The following is a 13,511-nucleotide window of genomic DNA, read 5'->3' on the forward strand; positions in this document are numbered from 1 at the left end:
TTTTCACTGGCTGGGGAAGTCATGAATGGGGACACAGCTAAAAAAAGAGCTGTCCTGTCAGTAGTGAAACTAGGAAAAAAAATTGATACTCAAAAGGGTGGTCAATAAATACGAGACTGATACAACTTTGTTAATCAGCGGTAATCAAGGATAAAGAGAAAAGGGTCACACCTCAGTCAGTCATGATCTCACTAAGTAGCAGAATACATCCATGAAGTTAAAACTCCTGTTTTTCCCCCCTGCATTTCTACGTACAAGATGCATGGACCTATATTAGGTAATTTTTGCTGCTGTTATATCTTTCTAGGAATACATGTGGTAAAATTCATACCATAATAAATTCATTGGTGAAATGCAAGTTACATCTATTTTCTCTCTCCATGTCAAGGATGGCTTTTTTCAGCCCAAACTGTTAGACATATGGTTGAAGCACGCATGCAAGGTCAACCGGTGTTAATTGCTCCTTTACGTAGCTGTTTTAGATTATTTTTGTAATGCTTTAAACAGATTCCAAAACATCAAAACATTTCCAAATGTTGAAGACAGGAGCCAGATAAAATCATCCATGTGGAAGGCATGAATGTGTCACATCAGTTAAATCAAGCAAGCAGTTTAGATTATTAAGCAACTACCTTAGGTTGTATAACAAAAGTATACTTTCTTCCTATCAACACATTTGGGATTTCAATAATTTGAAAGCATTATCAAACTGTTGCTCATTTTCTTTGTGTTCAGGGTGTGAAAGGAAAAAGTTTATGTATTGTTAGGGTCCATTAACTGATGTGATATTGGAGAATAGATCTGCCTTGTATTTACTCAAGTGCCATCTAAAACTTCAACCTGAATGGAAAGTGCTGTTTGAGGATATATGCATACAGATAGGTAGAGCTAGTGTCTTTTGAAGGACTCTGAAGAATTGACTACATTGGTACAGATGCTGGAATCTGAAGCCAAACACAATCTGCTAGAGGAACTCAGCTTGATAAGCCCTTTGGCCCATCTAGTTTGTTCCAAGCTATTATTCTGCCTAGTATCCTGGACCTATACCAGATTATAGCCCTCCAAACCCCTCCCACCCACATATCGATCCAAATTTTCTTAAGTGTCAAAATTGAGCCTGCATTCACCACTTCAGCAGGTAGCTCTTTCCACAATCTTACCACTCTCTGTGTGAAGAAATTCCCCAAACATTCCTTTTAATTATTTTTCACTCTTAACCCACATCCTCTACCATGGAGTTAAATACAGATCAGATTTGCCAATTTTGTGATCCAAGTCACATTGATTTTTCTGGCAATCTGTTAATTTAATGGTCATCATTATTATATTCAAGTAACTGCAGGATGCTTCAAGCATATTGAATAAACACCGAAAAAGCAGTAATGCCTTAAAAATATTTTCAATTAATTTGATTAATAATGATGGTTGATGGATGAGGTGCAGTTGTGCACAATAACATTTCAAAAATGTGTTTTCTAAAATGGGTAGGATTTAAACATAAAATTGGATACACAATTGACTTGGAAACAGATTTTAAGTATTATTCATCAGAATTATAATGGATCTGTGTTAATATTAATATTTAGGTTAATGTTAAGCCATATTTCATATCTCAATGTCTTCGTAAAGTAAGTTATAAAGTTAAATGCATTTCTAGTGAGGGAGCTATAGAGGGTTACACACACCCATACAAATACATTCAGAAGTGAGGTCATCTTTTGGAGTTGTAAATCTCCAAGCCAGATTTAAGAAGGTCACATGATTTCCAAGAAACTGGAGCTGAACTGTGAACTATGTTTACTTTTCTTTCAGTGTTGTCTGACCTAGTAAATGTTTGCTTTTGTTTTGTTTTTGATCAGATATCCAGCATCTTCAGTCTTTTCCTATTTTCATGGTAGCTTTCAGTGCTGCCTGATACCTAGTGTTCCTAGTAGCTCATTGCCAGAGTACCTGTTGGATGCGGTTCCTAAACTAGACCATGCTTTTTTGTGGGTAGGAAGCAGAGACAAACACTGCTTATTTGAATCCATCCAGGGGCTCAACCCTAATTATGTTGAAAAGAATCACTTCATTTTAGACCATTAACAGTTTTCAGAGTCTTCTCTTAATATCAAGGCTGGATTGGAAAACAAGCCTCCATGGTACCCCACTTACCCAGTCAGAGGGCTTTGTTCAAACCATTCAATCTCTGATAATTTCAAGAGCAGATCCACAGATACAAAGAGTAAAATATTGGTCTCACCTCTTGAAGTTTTCTCTCAATTTCCTTAAAAACATTTAGGGCTTTGAAACCATTAACACTGGATGCAGCACTGGTTGGAATTGCTTGGATGTATTGATTTCTGAAATTGAGAATAATCTAATTAACATAAAAAGGTAATTAACCTATTTAAGGGTTGCATTTCATTGAATTTCACATGCATGTAGATCAAATATACAGCTTGAGTTGAGGCCTAACAGAAATGTAAACATACTTTTCAATTTCACCACAGTCCACCCAGGGTAGGGAGTATGAAGCGTAGGAAATACACGGTTTCACCTGCTGTGTAAACATTCAATTGTAGCTTTGATGTTGAAATGTCATATTTCCAGCTATTTACATTTACTATGATGACCCAATAGATACATGAGAAAGGATTGTTCTACTTCCTTCTCAAACATCTTGATATAATTTCATTATCAACTTTCACAAAGATCTCACAAATACTTTCTCCCCAACTAATGCTTTCCGAAAAATACCTTCTTATCCTCCGAAAATGAAATCATCAACTGCAATAATTCAAATACATAAAAAAAACAGACCTGACAGACTTAACTGAATATTTTTTCCCCATTTGTTAAAGGTTTTATTTCTTAGCTACAATAGCTTTTTATGGATCTGTTCATCCTTTCCTTGAAATGTCCAGAAAATTTCCCAAACTGGGCATTCTCAGAAAGGCTCCAAACAAATTAATTGAAATCACAAAAGCTTTTCTTTATGTGTATTTATTTACCTAAGGCTACAAATAGCAAAATCAGGAGTCAAGTGATTGAATAACATTGGTGATTGTACTGGTGTCATTGATTGGGATTAATTTCATGTTCTTAGTATGGTAAACTATTTTCATCTCACAGGCTTTTGGTGGAGAAATGATTTTTTGCTTTTGATCTGCTATATTCTCTCCAATGTGTAATTAGACATTTTCCCACTCATTGGTTATGGATATCACTGGCAAAGCCAGCGTTTACTCTCCACCCCAAATTATCTCTTAATTGAGGAGCCAGTTAAGAGTCAACTAATGGATGGGTCTACAGCAGCCATTCTCATCCTTTCCTTGGCTATGGCCCCCTTAGGACTCTGCTCAAAGTTTATGGGCCTTCTTCCCTGCAAAGCAGTCAGGTTTAGTTGATTTCTTCCATACTTCTCTCCTACCAACTACGGTACATAAAAAAAATTATGATTTCAGTCCGTGGACCCCAAGGGGGCCTTACAGCCACTGTTAAGAATGGCTGGTCCAGAGTCAACTGAAGGTCAGAAATCCTGATTGGCAAAGCTGTGTGAATAATTATGACACATTAAGAATGATTTTCTTTCACTTTGGGTTCTTCACAAACACTAACTTATTGCAATAATGTCCATCTATAAACACTTCCTAACATTTCTTTGGTGAAAGTCAGAAAAGAAAAATGTAACAGTGCTTTACTGCAATGGAAATTCAGTTAAAATTTTCTTGTCTGCACAATTTTTAATTGTAAAGGATACAGCAAACTAGAAATTGTCTTAATTAATTTTAGTCATCTTTTAATGCAAGTTATACTTGTGAATTAAAAATTACAGTAACCAAAGATATGACACTGCATGAACTAAAAAAAAATCACTTTTACACACAAAGACGTTGAATGCAGACAGCAGTGGATCCAGGTCGGAGAACACCAACATCTTAATGAATGAACATGAACACAGAAACTGACTGATAAGATGGGGAAAGCATTACAGTAAAACCCCTGGTATCTGGCACCTATGGAGATTACGGATGCTGGATATGCAAATTTTCCGGGTGCCTGAGACACATTCTTACAATGCCCAACCAATGCATCTGCATTAAGAATAAACAATTTAAAAGACAAAAGGCTCAAAAATCTAAAGTAATTTGAAAAGAAAAATCAATATTGTAGTCCTTAATTATGTAAAGTTCACTTTAATGGGTTTTTTCCCAAATAAAAGGAGTAGAAAAGGAGGGAGCGGCCGGCGCAGTGAGGTAGTGGCCCAGTGAAGGAGTGGCCCAGTGAAGGAGTGGGGACTTTGGTTCGAGGGACTTCGGTGAGCAGGGGCTAAGAAGGAGCTTATTAGTAAAGGGTATTATAGTAAGAAAGGAGGAAATTGAGTCAGTTGGGGTAGTTAAGTGCTCCAATTGTGGGATGTGGGAAGTCAGAGACTGCACAGCTGTTCCTGATGACTACACCTGCAAAAGGTGCATCCAATTGCATATAATGAGTGACCGTGTTAGGGAGCTTGAGCTGCAATTGGATGAACTGAGGATCATAAGGGAAGCAGAGGCAGTGATAGAGAGGAGTTACAGGGAGACAGTCACCCCTAGAAGGCAGGAGTCAGGGAATTGGGTGACTGTGAGGAAAGGAGGGAGAGCGCCAGTGCAGAGTACCCCTGTGGAAGTGCCCCTCAGCAACATGTATTCGGCTTTGGATACTGTTGGGGGGAACAGCCTATCAGGGACAAGTCGTGGGGGTCAGGTATCTGGCACGGGGGCTGCCCCTGAGGTTCAGAAGGGAAGGAGGGATAAGAACAGGATACTTGTAGTTGGGGACTCGTTAGTCAGAAGGACAGATAGAAGGTTTGTGGGATGAGATAGGGGATCCAGGTTGGTATGTTGCCTCCCTGGTGCCAGGGTCAGGGATATCTCTGATCGAGTACATAGCATTCTGCAAGGGGAAGGAGAACAGCCAGAAGTCGTGGTCCATGTGGGGACCAATGACTTAGTTAGAAGTGGGGATGAGGTCCTGAAACAGGATTATGTAGAATTAGGTAGGAAGTTAAAAAACAGGACCTCCAAGGTAGTAATCTCTGGATTGCTGCCCGTGCCACGAGCTAGTGAGGGTAGAAATAGGAGGATGTGGAGGATGAATGTATAGCTAAAGAGATGGTGCAGGGGGCAAGGGATAAGATTTCTGGATCATTGGGATCTCTTCTGGGGAACGTCGGACCTGTACAAGAAGGACGGACTCCACTTGAACTGGAGGGGGACTAATGTGCTGGCAAGTAGATTTGCTAGAGCTGTGGGGGTAGGTTTAAACTAGTTTGGCAGGGGGGTGGGGAACAGAGGGTGAGAGCAGTGTCCAGGGAGTATGGCCACCTATCTAGGAATAAAAAAGATAAGAAAGGTAGGATGGAGATTAGGGTAGAAGGTAAAAAAGAGAATATATATGAGGGTCATTCTCTGAGATGCATATATTTTAATGCAAGAAGCATAGTGAACAAGGTAGATGAGCTGAGAGCATGGATAGATACTTGGGGTCACGATATTGTGGCAATTAGTGAGACCTGGCTACAGGAGGGGTAGGACTGGCAACTTAATGTTCCAGGATACATTTGTTTTAGATGTGATAGATCAGGGGGTAAAAAAGGAGGAGTTGCTCTGCTTGTTAGGGAGGACATTACTGCCGTGAGGTGGCAGGATGGTATGGAGGGATCGACCAGTGAGGCTGTTTGGGTGGAATTGAGGGGTGGAGGAGGCAAGAGGGTGCTAATAGGGGTGTATTACAGACCACCAAATTGGCCAAGGGAATTAGAAGAACAAATTTGTAGGGAGATAACGTATATGTGTGAAAATCATAGGGTAGTGATCATGGGAGATTTTAACTTCCCACACATTGATTGGGATACCCATACGGTTAGAGGGCTGGATGGGCTGGAGTTCATTAAATGTGTTCAGGATTGTTTTCTAAATCAGTTAGTAGAAGAACCGACTCAGGATGGTGTAATACTGGATCTCCTGTTAGGGAACGAGCTAGGTCAGGTAGCGGACATTAATGTTGGAGAACCAATTGGGTCTAGTGACCATAATTCTGTTAGTTTTGGGGTAGATTTAAGGAAGAGCAAGGAGAGGCCTAAAGTTGAGGTTCTGGATTGGAAAAGAGCAAATTTCGTAGGAATAAGAAGGGATTTGGGGAGTATTGAGTGGGACAGGATATTTTCAGGTAAGGATGTTAATGAAAAATGGAGGATATTCAAAAAATAAATTTTGAGGGTACAGAGTAGTTATGTCCCAGTCTGGATCAAAGGAAAGGCTGGAAGTCATAGGGAGGCTTGGTTTTCGAGGAATATTGGAAATTTGGTTAGGAGAAAAAGGGAGGTGTACAAGAGGTATAAAGAGCAGGGAGCTGAGAAGTTGAAGGAGGACTACAAGGAGTGTAGAAGGAATCTTAAGAAAGAAATTAGAAAGGCCAAAAAAAGGCATGAAGAGGCTTTGGCTGACAGAGTAGAAATAAATCCAAAGGGTTTCTATAAGTACGTTAAAAGTAAAAGATTAGTGAGAGATAAAATTAGACCCCTTGTAGATAGCGAGGGTAGGCTGAGTGAGAAGTCTGAGGAAATGAGGGAAATTTTGAATGATTTCTTTGCCTCGGTATTCACTAGGGAAAAAAATGTTGAACCAGTTGAAGTAAAGAAAAATAGTGGGAAGGTCATGAAGCATATAAGGATAACCGAGGAGGTAGTGATGGCTGTGTTAAAAAAGATAAAGGTGGATAAATCTCCCGGACTGGAGATATTCCCTAGGACACTCAGGGAGGCTAGTGGACAGTTAGTGGGGCTATTAACAGAGATATTTAGGATGTCACTGGCCACGGGGGTGGTACCAAAGGATTGGAGGGTGGCGCATGTGGTTCCTCTGTTTAAGAAAGGGTCCAAATGCAAACCTGGGAATTATAGGCCTGTAATTCTGACGTCTGTGATGGGTAAGTTGATGGAAAGTGTTCTGAGGGATGCTATTTACAAATTTTTGGAGGTACAAGGATTGATAGGGAGTAATCAGCATTGTTTTGTCAGGGGTAGATCATGCTTGACAAACCTGATTGAGTTCTTCGAGGGGGTTACAAAAAAGGTTGATGAAGGGAAAGCTGTGGATGTTGTCTATTTGGACTTTAGTAAAGCTTTTGACAAAGTTCCCCACAGGAGGTTAGGAAAAAAGGTGGAGGCATTAGGTATAAATAAGGAGGTAGTGAAATGGATTCAGCAGTGGTTGGATGGAAGGTGTCAGAGAGTAGTGGTAGAAAATTGTTTGTCCAATTGGAGGCCGGTGACTAGTGGAGTTCCTCGGGGTTCTGTCCTGGGTCCACTATTTTTTGTTATATATATTAACGATCTGGATGTAGGGGTAGAAAATTGGATAAGCAAGTTTGCGGATGACACAAAGATTGGTGGTGTTGTGGACAGTGAGGTAGATTACCGTAGATTAAAAGGTGATTTAGGAAGGCTGGAGGTGTGGCCTGAGAAATGGCTGATGGAATTTAATACAGATAAATGTGAGATGCTGCATTTTGGAAAGGCAAATTTAAATAGGTCATATACATTGAATGGTAAACAATTGAGGAGTGCAGAACAACAAAGGGATTTAGGAGTTATGGTAAATAGTACCCTCAAGGCTGATACTCAGGTAGATGGTGTGGTGAAGAAGGCATTTGGAATGTTGGCCTTCATAAATCGGAGTATTGAATTCAAGAGTAGGGAGGTTATGATGAAATTGTACAAGGCATTGGTGAGGCCAAATTTGGAGTACTGTGTACAGTTTTGGTCACCAAATTATAGGAAAGATATAAACAAAATAGAGAGAATGCAGAGAAGGTTCACGAGAATGTTGACAGGATTTCAGGGTCTGAGTTACAGGAGTTACAGGGAAATGCAATAGTTAAAGGTTGTGCAGACTGGGGCTTTTTTCTCTGGAGCGTAGAAGATTGAGAGGGGACTTGATAGAGGTGTTTAAGATTTTAAAAAGGACAGAGAGTAAATGTGGATAGGCTTTTTCAATTCAGAAAGGGGGAGATTCAAACTAGAGGACATGGTTTAAGATTGAAGGGGGAAAATTATAAGGGGAACATGAGGGGAAATTTCTTTACGCAGAGGGTGGTGGGGATGTGGAATGAGCTTCTGGCAGACGTGGTCGAGGCGGGATCATTGGTTACATTTAAGGAAAGACTGGATCGTTACATGGATAGGAGGGGACTAGAGGGGTATGGACCGGGTGCTGGTCAGTGGGACTAGGAGGGTGGGGATTTGCTACGGCATGGACTAGTAGGGTCGAACTGGCCTGTTCTGTGCTGTAAGTGGTTATATGGTTAACTTATAAAATTTAAATTTGAACCTCAGTTGCTGGCATTGTGCTACAGATAAAGCCTTAATACTAATAAAGACTCTTACTAGGCAGGGATAGGGAGACACTTTGGGAGAATTGCCCCAGCAGCATTAACCAGCTCTTCATCCTGGGAGCTGCCATTTTATTTGAACACAACTTTATTGAAACAGCTGCTGCGAGCAGGAAATAACCGGGTGTTCTGCTGGCTAAATGTTTGCTCGCATCTTCAATAAGGGGTTGTATATTGCTTCAAAGAATGTTTACTTTTGCAATTTTAAACTTTTTTTGAATATTTAAAATTTTAAAACTACAAACCATTTCAATTAATAATGAGAAAAAACACACACACACACAAAGAAAATACATGTGGTGTTTAAACCTAATCTCTCCCTACCACCCCACTCCCTCCCAAATACCCCAAAGAAAGAAGAAAAGGAGATTATCAAATAAATATATAAATTCAAATCAACCGCCGTGAAACTGAGAACCATCACGAGCATGAGCTGTTGAGAGCTTAAATTTTCAAACCAAATGTTGCAGATATGGGCTCCATATTTTCAGAAATAAATTGGTATTTATCATATAAACTATGTTATTGTTTCAAGAGGAATACAAGATCTAATTTCAAATGCAATTTTAAACATTGATTTTTATTCTTATTTAATTCTATTTATTTATTTGTTTGTTTACTTGATATTTTTCTGCCCGTTGCTTGGGTTTGCCGGTAGCTTGAATTCCAGATTACAGGGATTTTACTGTATTTATATGCCAGAAAGTACAAGATAAATTTTGGACAGGTTTTGGTAACAGACAGATAGAAGGAAACAAACTATAATGGCTCGAAACAATGGTTTGAATCTGAGGGCTTGGTCACTCTCACCGAAAGTTACCTATACTATTATTTCCATGTTTTATTTAAGAAATGCAATAGAAAGTTTTACACCTGTGAACTGCATATTCTGGCCTTTGGCTTTATTTTTATTCCACCAGGAGAGATAGGTGGAGTATTGAACATTAGTCACATAGCTGCTTGGCCTGGGGTGGTGAAGCTGCCTCAACTGTAGCCACTTTCAGATGGCCGCAATACTCAACTGTAAAGCCGCACATTATACTCTTGTGCGGCTGTCGGGTGGCCATCTGAAACTGGAAAAGCCGGCCAGGAGGTATATTTACCTAACCCTTCTCCAGGAGGTATAATATCCTGCTTCGAATATCGTCTGTTGCATCTGAAAGCGGCTGGGCTGCCAGGGGGCAGGCTGATGACGTCGTGGTGACGTCGTCAGCCATCGACTCCTGGTTCGAATGGTGAGTCGGGTGAGTGAGGGGAAGAAACCAGCAGGGCTGCCACGGGGCAGGCTGATGACGTCGTGGTGACGTCGTCAGCCATCGACTCCTGGTTCGAATGGTGAGTCGGGCGAGTGAGGGGAAGAAACCGGCAGCGGGAGTTGGGTGAGTGGGGGGAGGAAGAGACCGGCAGCGGGAGTTGGTCGAGCGAGGGAGGGGGAGAGACTGGCAGTGGGAGTCAGGCGGGCGGGTGTCGGGCAAGTGGGGGGTGGGGGAGAGACCGGCAGCGGGAGTCAGGCAAGCAGGGGAGGAGAGACCGGCAGCAGGTGTCAGGTGGGCGGGAGACCAGCAGCAGGAGTCGGGCGAACGGGTGGGGGGGCGGGGAGGGGGAAGAAGAGACCGGCAGCGGGAGTTGGGCGGGCGGGAGACCGGCAGCAGGAGTCAAGTCATGCCTGAGTTGTTTGTCAGGAATGCCTTGATGTGCTGTAAATAACGTCAAGGCAATGTGGGTGGGACTAGGCCACTGTCCCGAGTAGCCGGCTTTCGCTGCTAGATGGCTAGCAGTCAGCTGGCACGTTTAAGTGCCAGAAAGCCATCCATTCTGTGGCCACCCAAATGTGCCAGCTGAACTCCGCTAGCCGCGCCTGCAGGCGCATAATCTTCTTTGGAACACCTAAAAACGGCTTTTGAAAGTGGAGAACATTACCACCCTGAAGACACATTAGAAAAAAGGTTTGAGAGTCAAAAGGCAAGCTTCTTGCAAAGAATTTCTAATTCCTAGCGTACCATAATAACCAAATGTTCATATGGCTCATCCAGTTATGTTTATGATCAATGGGAATGAGAAAATAGAACGTCTCAGTTTAAAGATGGCTAGTTCCTTGCATCTGTATGTTATAAATCCGCCTTTCACTTATTACGAGCTCCCATTTTAGTAAAATAGGATTATCACTGCAAGGGATAATCATAGACAGGAGGAACTGAATGGTCACAGTTACCATTTCAGATTTCACACAAGTCACAGCCCAGTGACAATTCGATACTTTGGAAGAACTGAGGGAAGGCTTGTCAGTTTGCTCTACATTCAATACATTTGCAAAGACATTGTAACCCCTTTCACACTTGGTCCCACTAAATTGGCCCTTCAGTGTCCTTGGCTTTTCACACTTGACTAACTGGGACACTGAACACTTTCACACTTGCAAGTCGCCATCACTAGGGTTAAGACTATTCTATCTTCTACTGTTGATGTTATGACACATCGAATGATGATGGACCTGCTGTAAATTTTAATCAATGTATTACGATCTTATATTTCAACAAAATTAATCATGCCTAATTATAACATAATTAAGGTTTATGTGCAACACAGTATGAGCCCTTCAGCCCGTTGTTGTTCTGCCGACCTATATAAACCTTTATAAGAGTCCATGGGAAAGTGCTAGCAATAAATAGCAATAGCGGACAATTTTTAAAAAGGGTGAGAAAGTTGGTAGCGCTTTAGTACACAATTCATATAGTGTTGGAAAGTTTGTAGCCTGATTTATAAATACTGTGGGAAAAAGTGATGGCGGACCTGCACTCCCCCCCCCCCCCCCCAGAATTTTTTGTGGCAGAGAAATGACTGTGTGCATGGCTGCATGCATGGAGGGGTTTCTCTGCCACACAGCATTCTGGGAAGTCAGGTCTACCATTGCTTTTTAACCACAATCTTTATAAATTTTGCACTATAGCACTACCAACTTTCCCATGTTGTTTAAAATTTGTCTGCTACTTATTGCTATTTATTTCTTCTCTCTCTCTCTCCTGCTGCGACTTTCCCATGGCAAAGTTTACACGCTCATTTTAATCTTTTCTTCCTTCACAATACAATGCCACAATCCCACAATGCAATTACTAATTCTCTCTGTGTTTAGATATTTCTTCAAAGACAACACAAGGAGAATTCATAAGTCTGTAGCAGCCACAATTCCAGAGGAGTCCATGCAGACACAGGAAAAAAGTATAAACTCCTTACAGTCAACACCGATTCTAACACGGGTCGCTGGAGCTGTAAGTGCTGCACTAACCGCTTACAGTGCTTCCCAGTGATTAAAATTACTGCCTACTCTACTTCTCCAGCTGATCCTTGTTGAGAAGTCCAACAAAAAGTGCGAAGATACCAGCAATTCAAATATCTTACAAAATTACAATGTCTCACATTGGTGTTAAAACTATTGCAAGTTGTGTTGTGGATAATGTTGCAAACAGAAACAAATTGGATGGTATAACTCTACTGCACTGTTGTACTCAAACATTTGAAAGCTACCACCTTCAATCAAATAAATTATAGCTCGACTTCTATCCAATTGCTTAGGCAAGCAGAAACATCAGAAAAACACAGATACAATACTGGAATGATGTTTGGGATAAAATGTAAAAACACAATGCTGGACAAACTCAGCAGTGTGTAACGCGACAGCACTCTTCCCCATCGGGAGCAGCTGAAAGATGCTGTGTGCAGGGTAGAAAGGGTCCTCAATTATTTTGCACATCCTCTTCAGACAACAATCCTGGTCCTGTGGATTGACCAGATACATTTCTCCACAGCAACCGTACCTCACTGTGAGGCAGCCGGCCAGGAGCTCTCGATGGATCTTCTATAGAAGGTTGACATAATGGTGGCCAGCAGCCTTGTCTGCTTCAGTCTTCTCAGGAAGTACAGCTGCTGTTTCACCTTCCTGACAAGTGAGGAGATATTGAGTGTCCACAAGTTAAGTGAACTCCAAGGAACTTGGTACTCTCCAGTCTCTCTAACACAGAGGTGTTGATACGTGGTAAAGGGTGGTTATTTTAGGTCCTCCTGAAGTCTTGTCCATGTTTAGATTCAGGTAGTTACTCTTGCATTTATTTCACGAGATTGTCCAACTTTTCTCTGTGGAGCGACTCATTGTTGTTGATGAAGCCAACTACTGTTGACCCTGTTGGAGCTGGTTCTGGCAATGCAGTCCTGAATCATTGGAACAAATAGGAGCAGGCTGAGCACACAGCTACCGACACAGAGAAACTGTGGCATTTCCATTAGGAAGTACGGAATTTAGTTACAGTCAGGACAGCTTCTCCACCAGCCTCTGGGGAATGATCATATTAAACATCGAGCTTAAGTCAATGAACAGCAACCTGATGTCTGAGGCGTCATTCTCCATGTGGGTCAGGATGAAGTGAAGGGACAAGGTTATAGCATCATCTGTGGAATGGTTTCCTCTACGTGAAATGAAATGAGTCCATAGTCTCTGGAGGATATGCTTTGATGTGTTCCAACACCAGATGCTCGAAGTATTTCACAATGGTGTAAGTCACTGCCACAGGGCGGAAGTCATTGCAGCCTGTTATTGTCGCCCCCTTGGGTGGCTGTCTTGAAACCTTTAGGAACGATGAACTTCTACAGTGAGGTGTTGAAGATGTCCGTTAAGATCTCTGTTAATTGGTCTGTGCAGTCCTGCAGTATCCGACCAGAGATGTTGTCAGTGCCCGTGGTCTTTCGTGGGTTCACCTAGGATAGGGTTCTCTTCACCTCGGCCACAGCGATGGAGGGAGCCGGTTTGTCAGGGGTCATGGAGCTTTCTTTGGCGTCATCCTGTTCTCATCAAACCGTACATAGAAGATGTTCTGTCTGTCTGGAAGGAAGGTGTCATTACCCTTAACTCACAAGGTTGACGTGATATAGTCTTGATTCCTTCCCTGGATGATCTTAGTGCCATCCTATCCCCTGTCCTGATGACAGCATCATAGTCTGTGAAGGGCTCAGACCTCTGCATCCAACCATGGATTCTGGCTAGTCTTGGTTGTGTAGTACTTGATTTCAGTGACATCTCAATGCATTTGCTGATGTAGCCAGTCACT

The 13,511-nt window shown here is 41.8% G+C and overlaps 1 protein-coding gene across 2 annotated transcripts in view; it reads right to left on the bottom strand.

The window, feature by feature from the left end:
* scp2a (sterol carrier protein 2a) overlaps nucleotides 1–13,511 on the bottom strand; it is a 111,950-nt gene that overhangs the window by 22,939 nt on the left and 75,500 nt on the right. For both annotated transcript variants that reach the window (XM_069938481.1, XM_069938482.1), the window contains exon 13: nucleotides 2,243–2,342. In XM_069938481.1, coding sequence (XP_069794582.1) covers nucleotides 2,243–2,342 — 100 coding nt within the window. The remainder of the gene's footprint in view (nucleotides 1–2,242; nucleotides 2,343–13,511) is intronic.

This window comes from Narcine bancroftii, chromosome 5 (assembly GCF_036971445.1).
Source record: "Narcine bancroftii isolate sNarBan1 chromosome 5, sNarBan1.hap1, whole genome shotgun sequence".
Taxonomy (NCBI): domain Eukaryota; kingdom Metazoa; phylum Chordata; class Chondrichthyes; order Torpediniformes; family Narcinidae; genus Narcine; species Narcine bancroftii.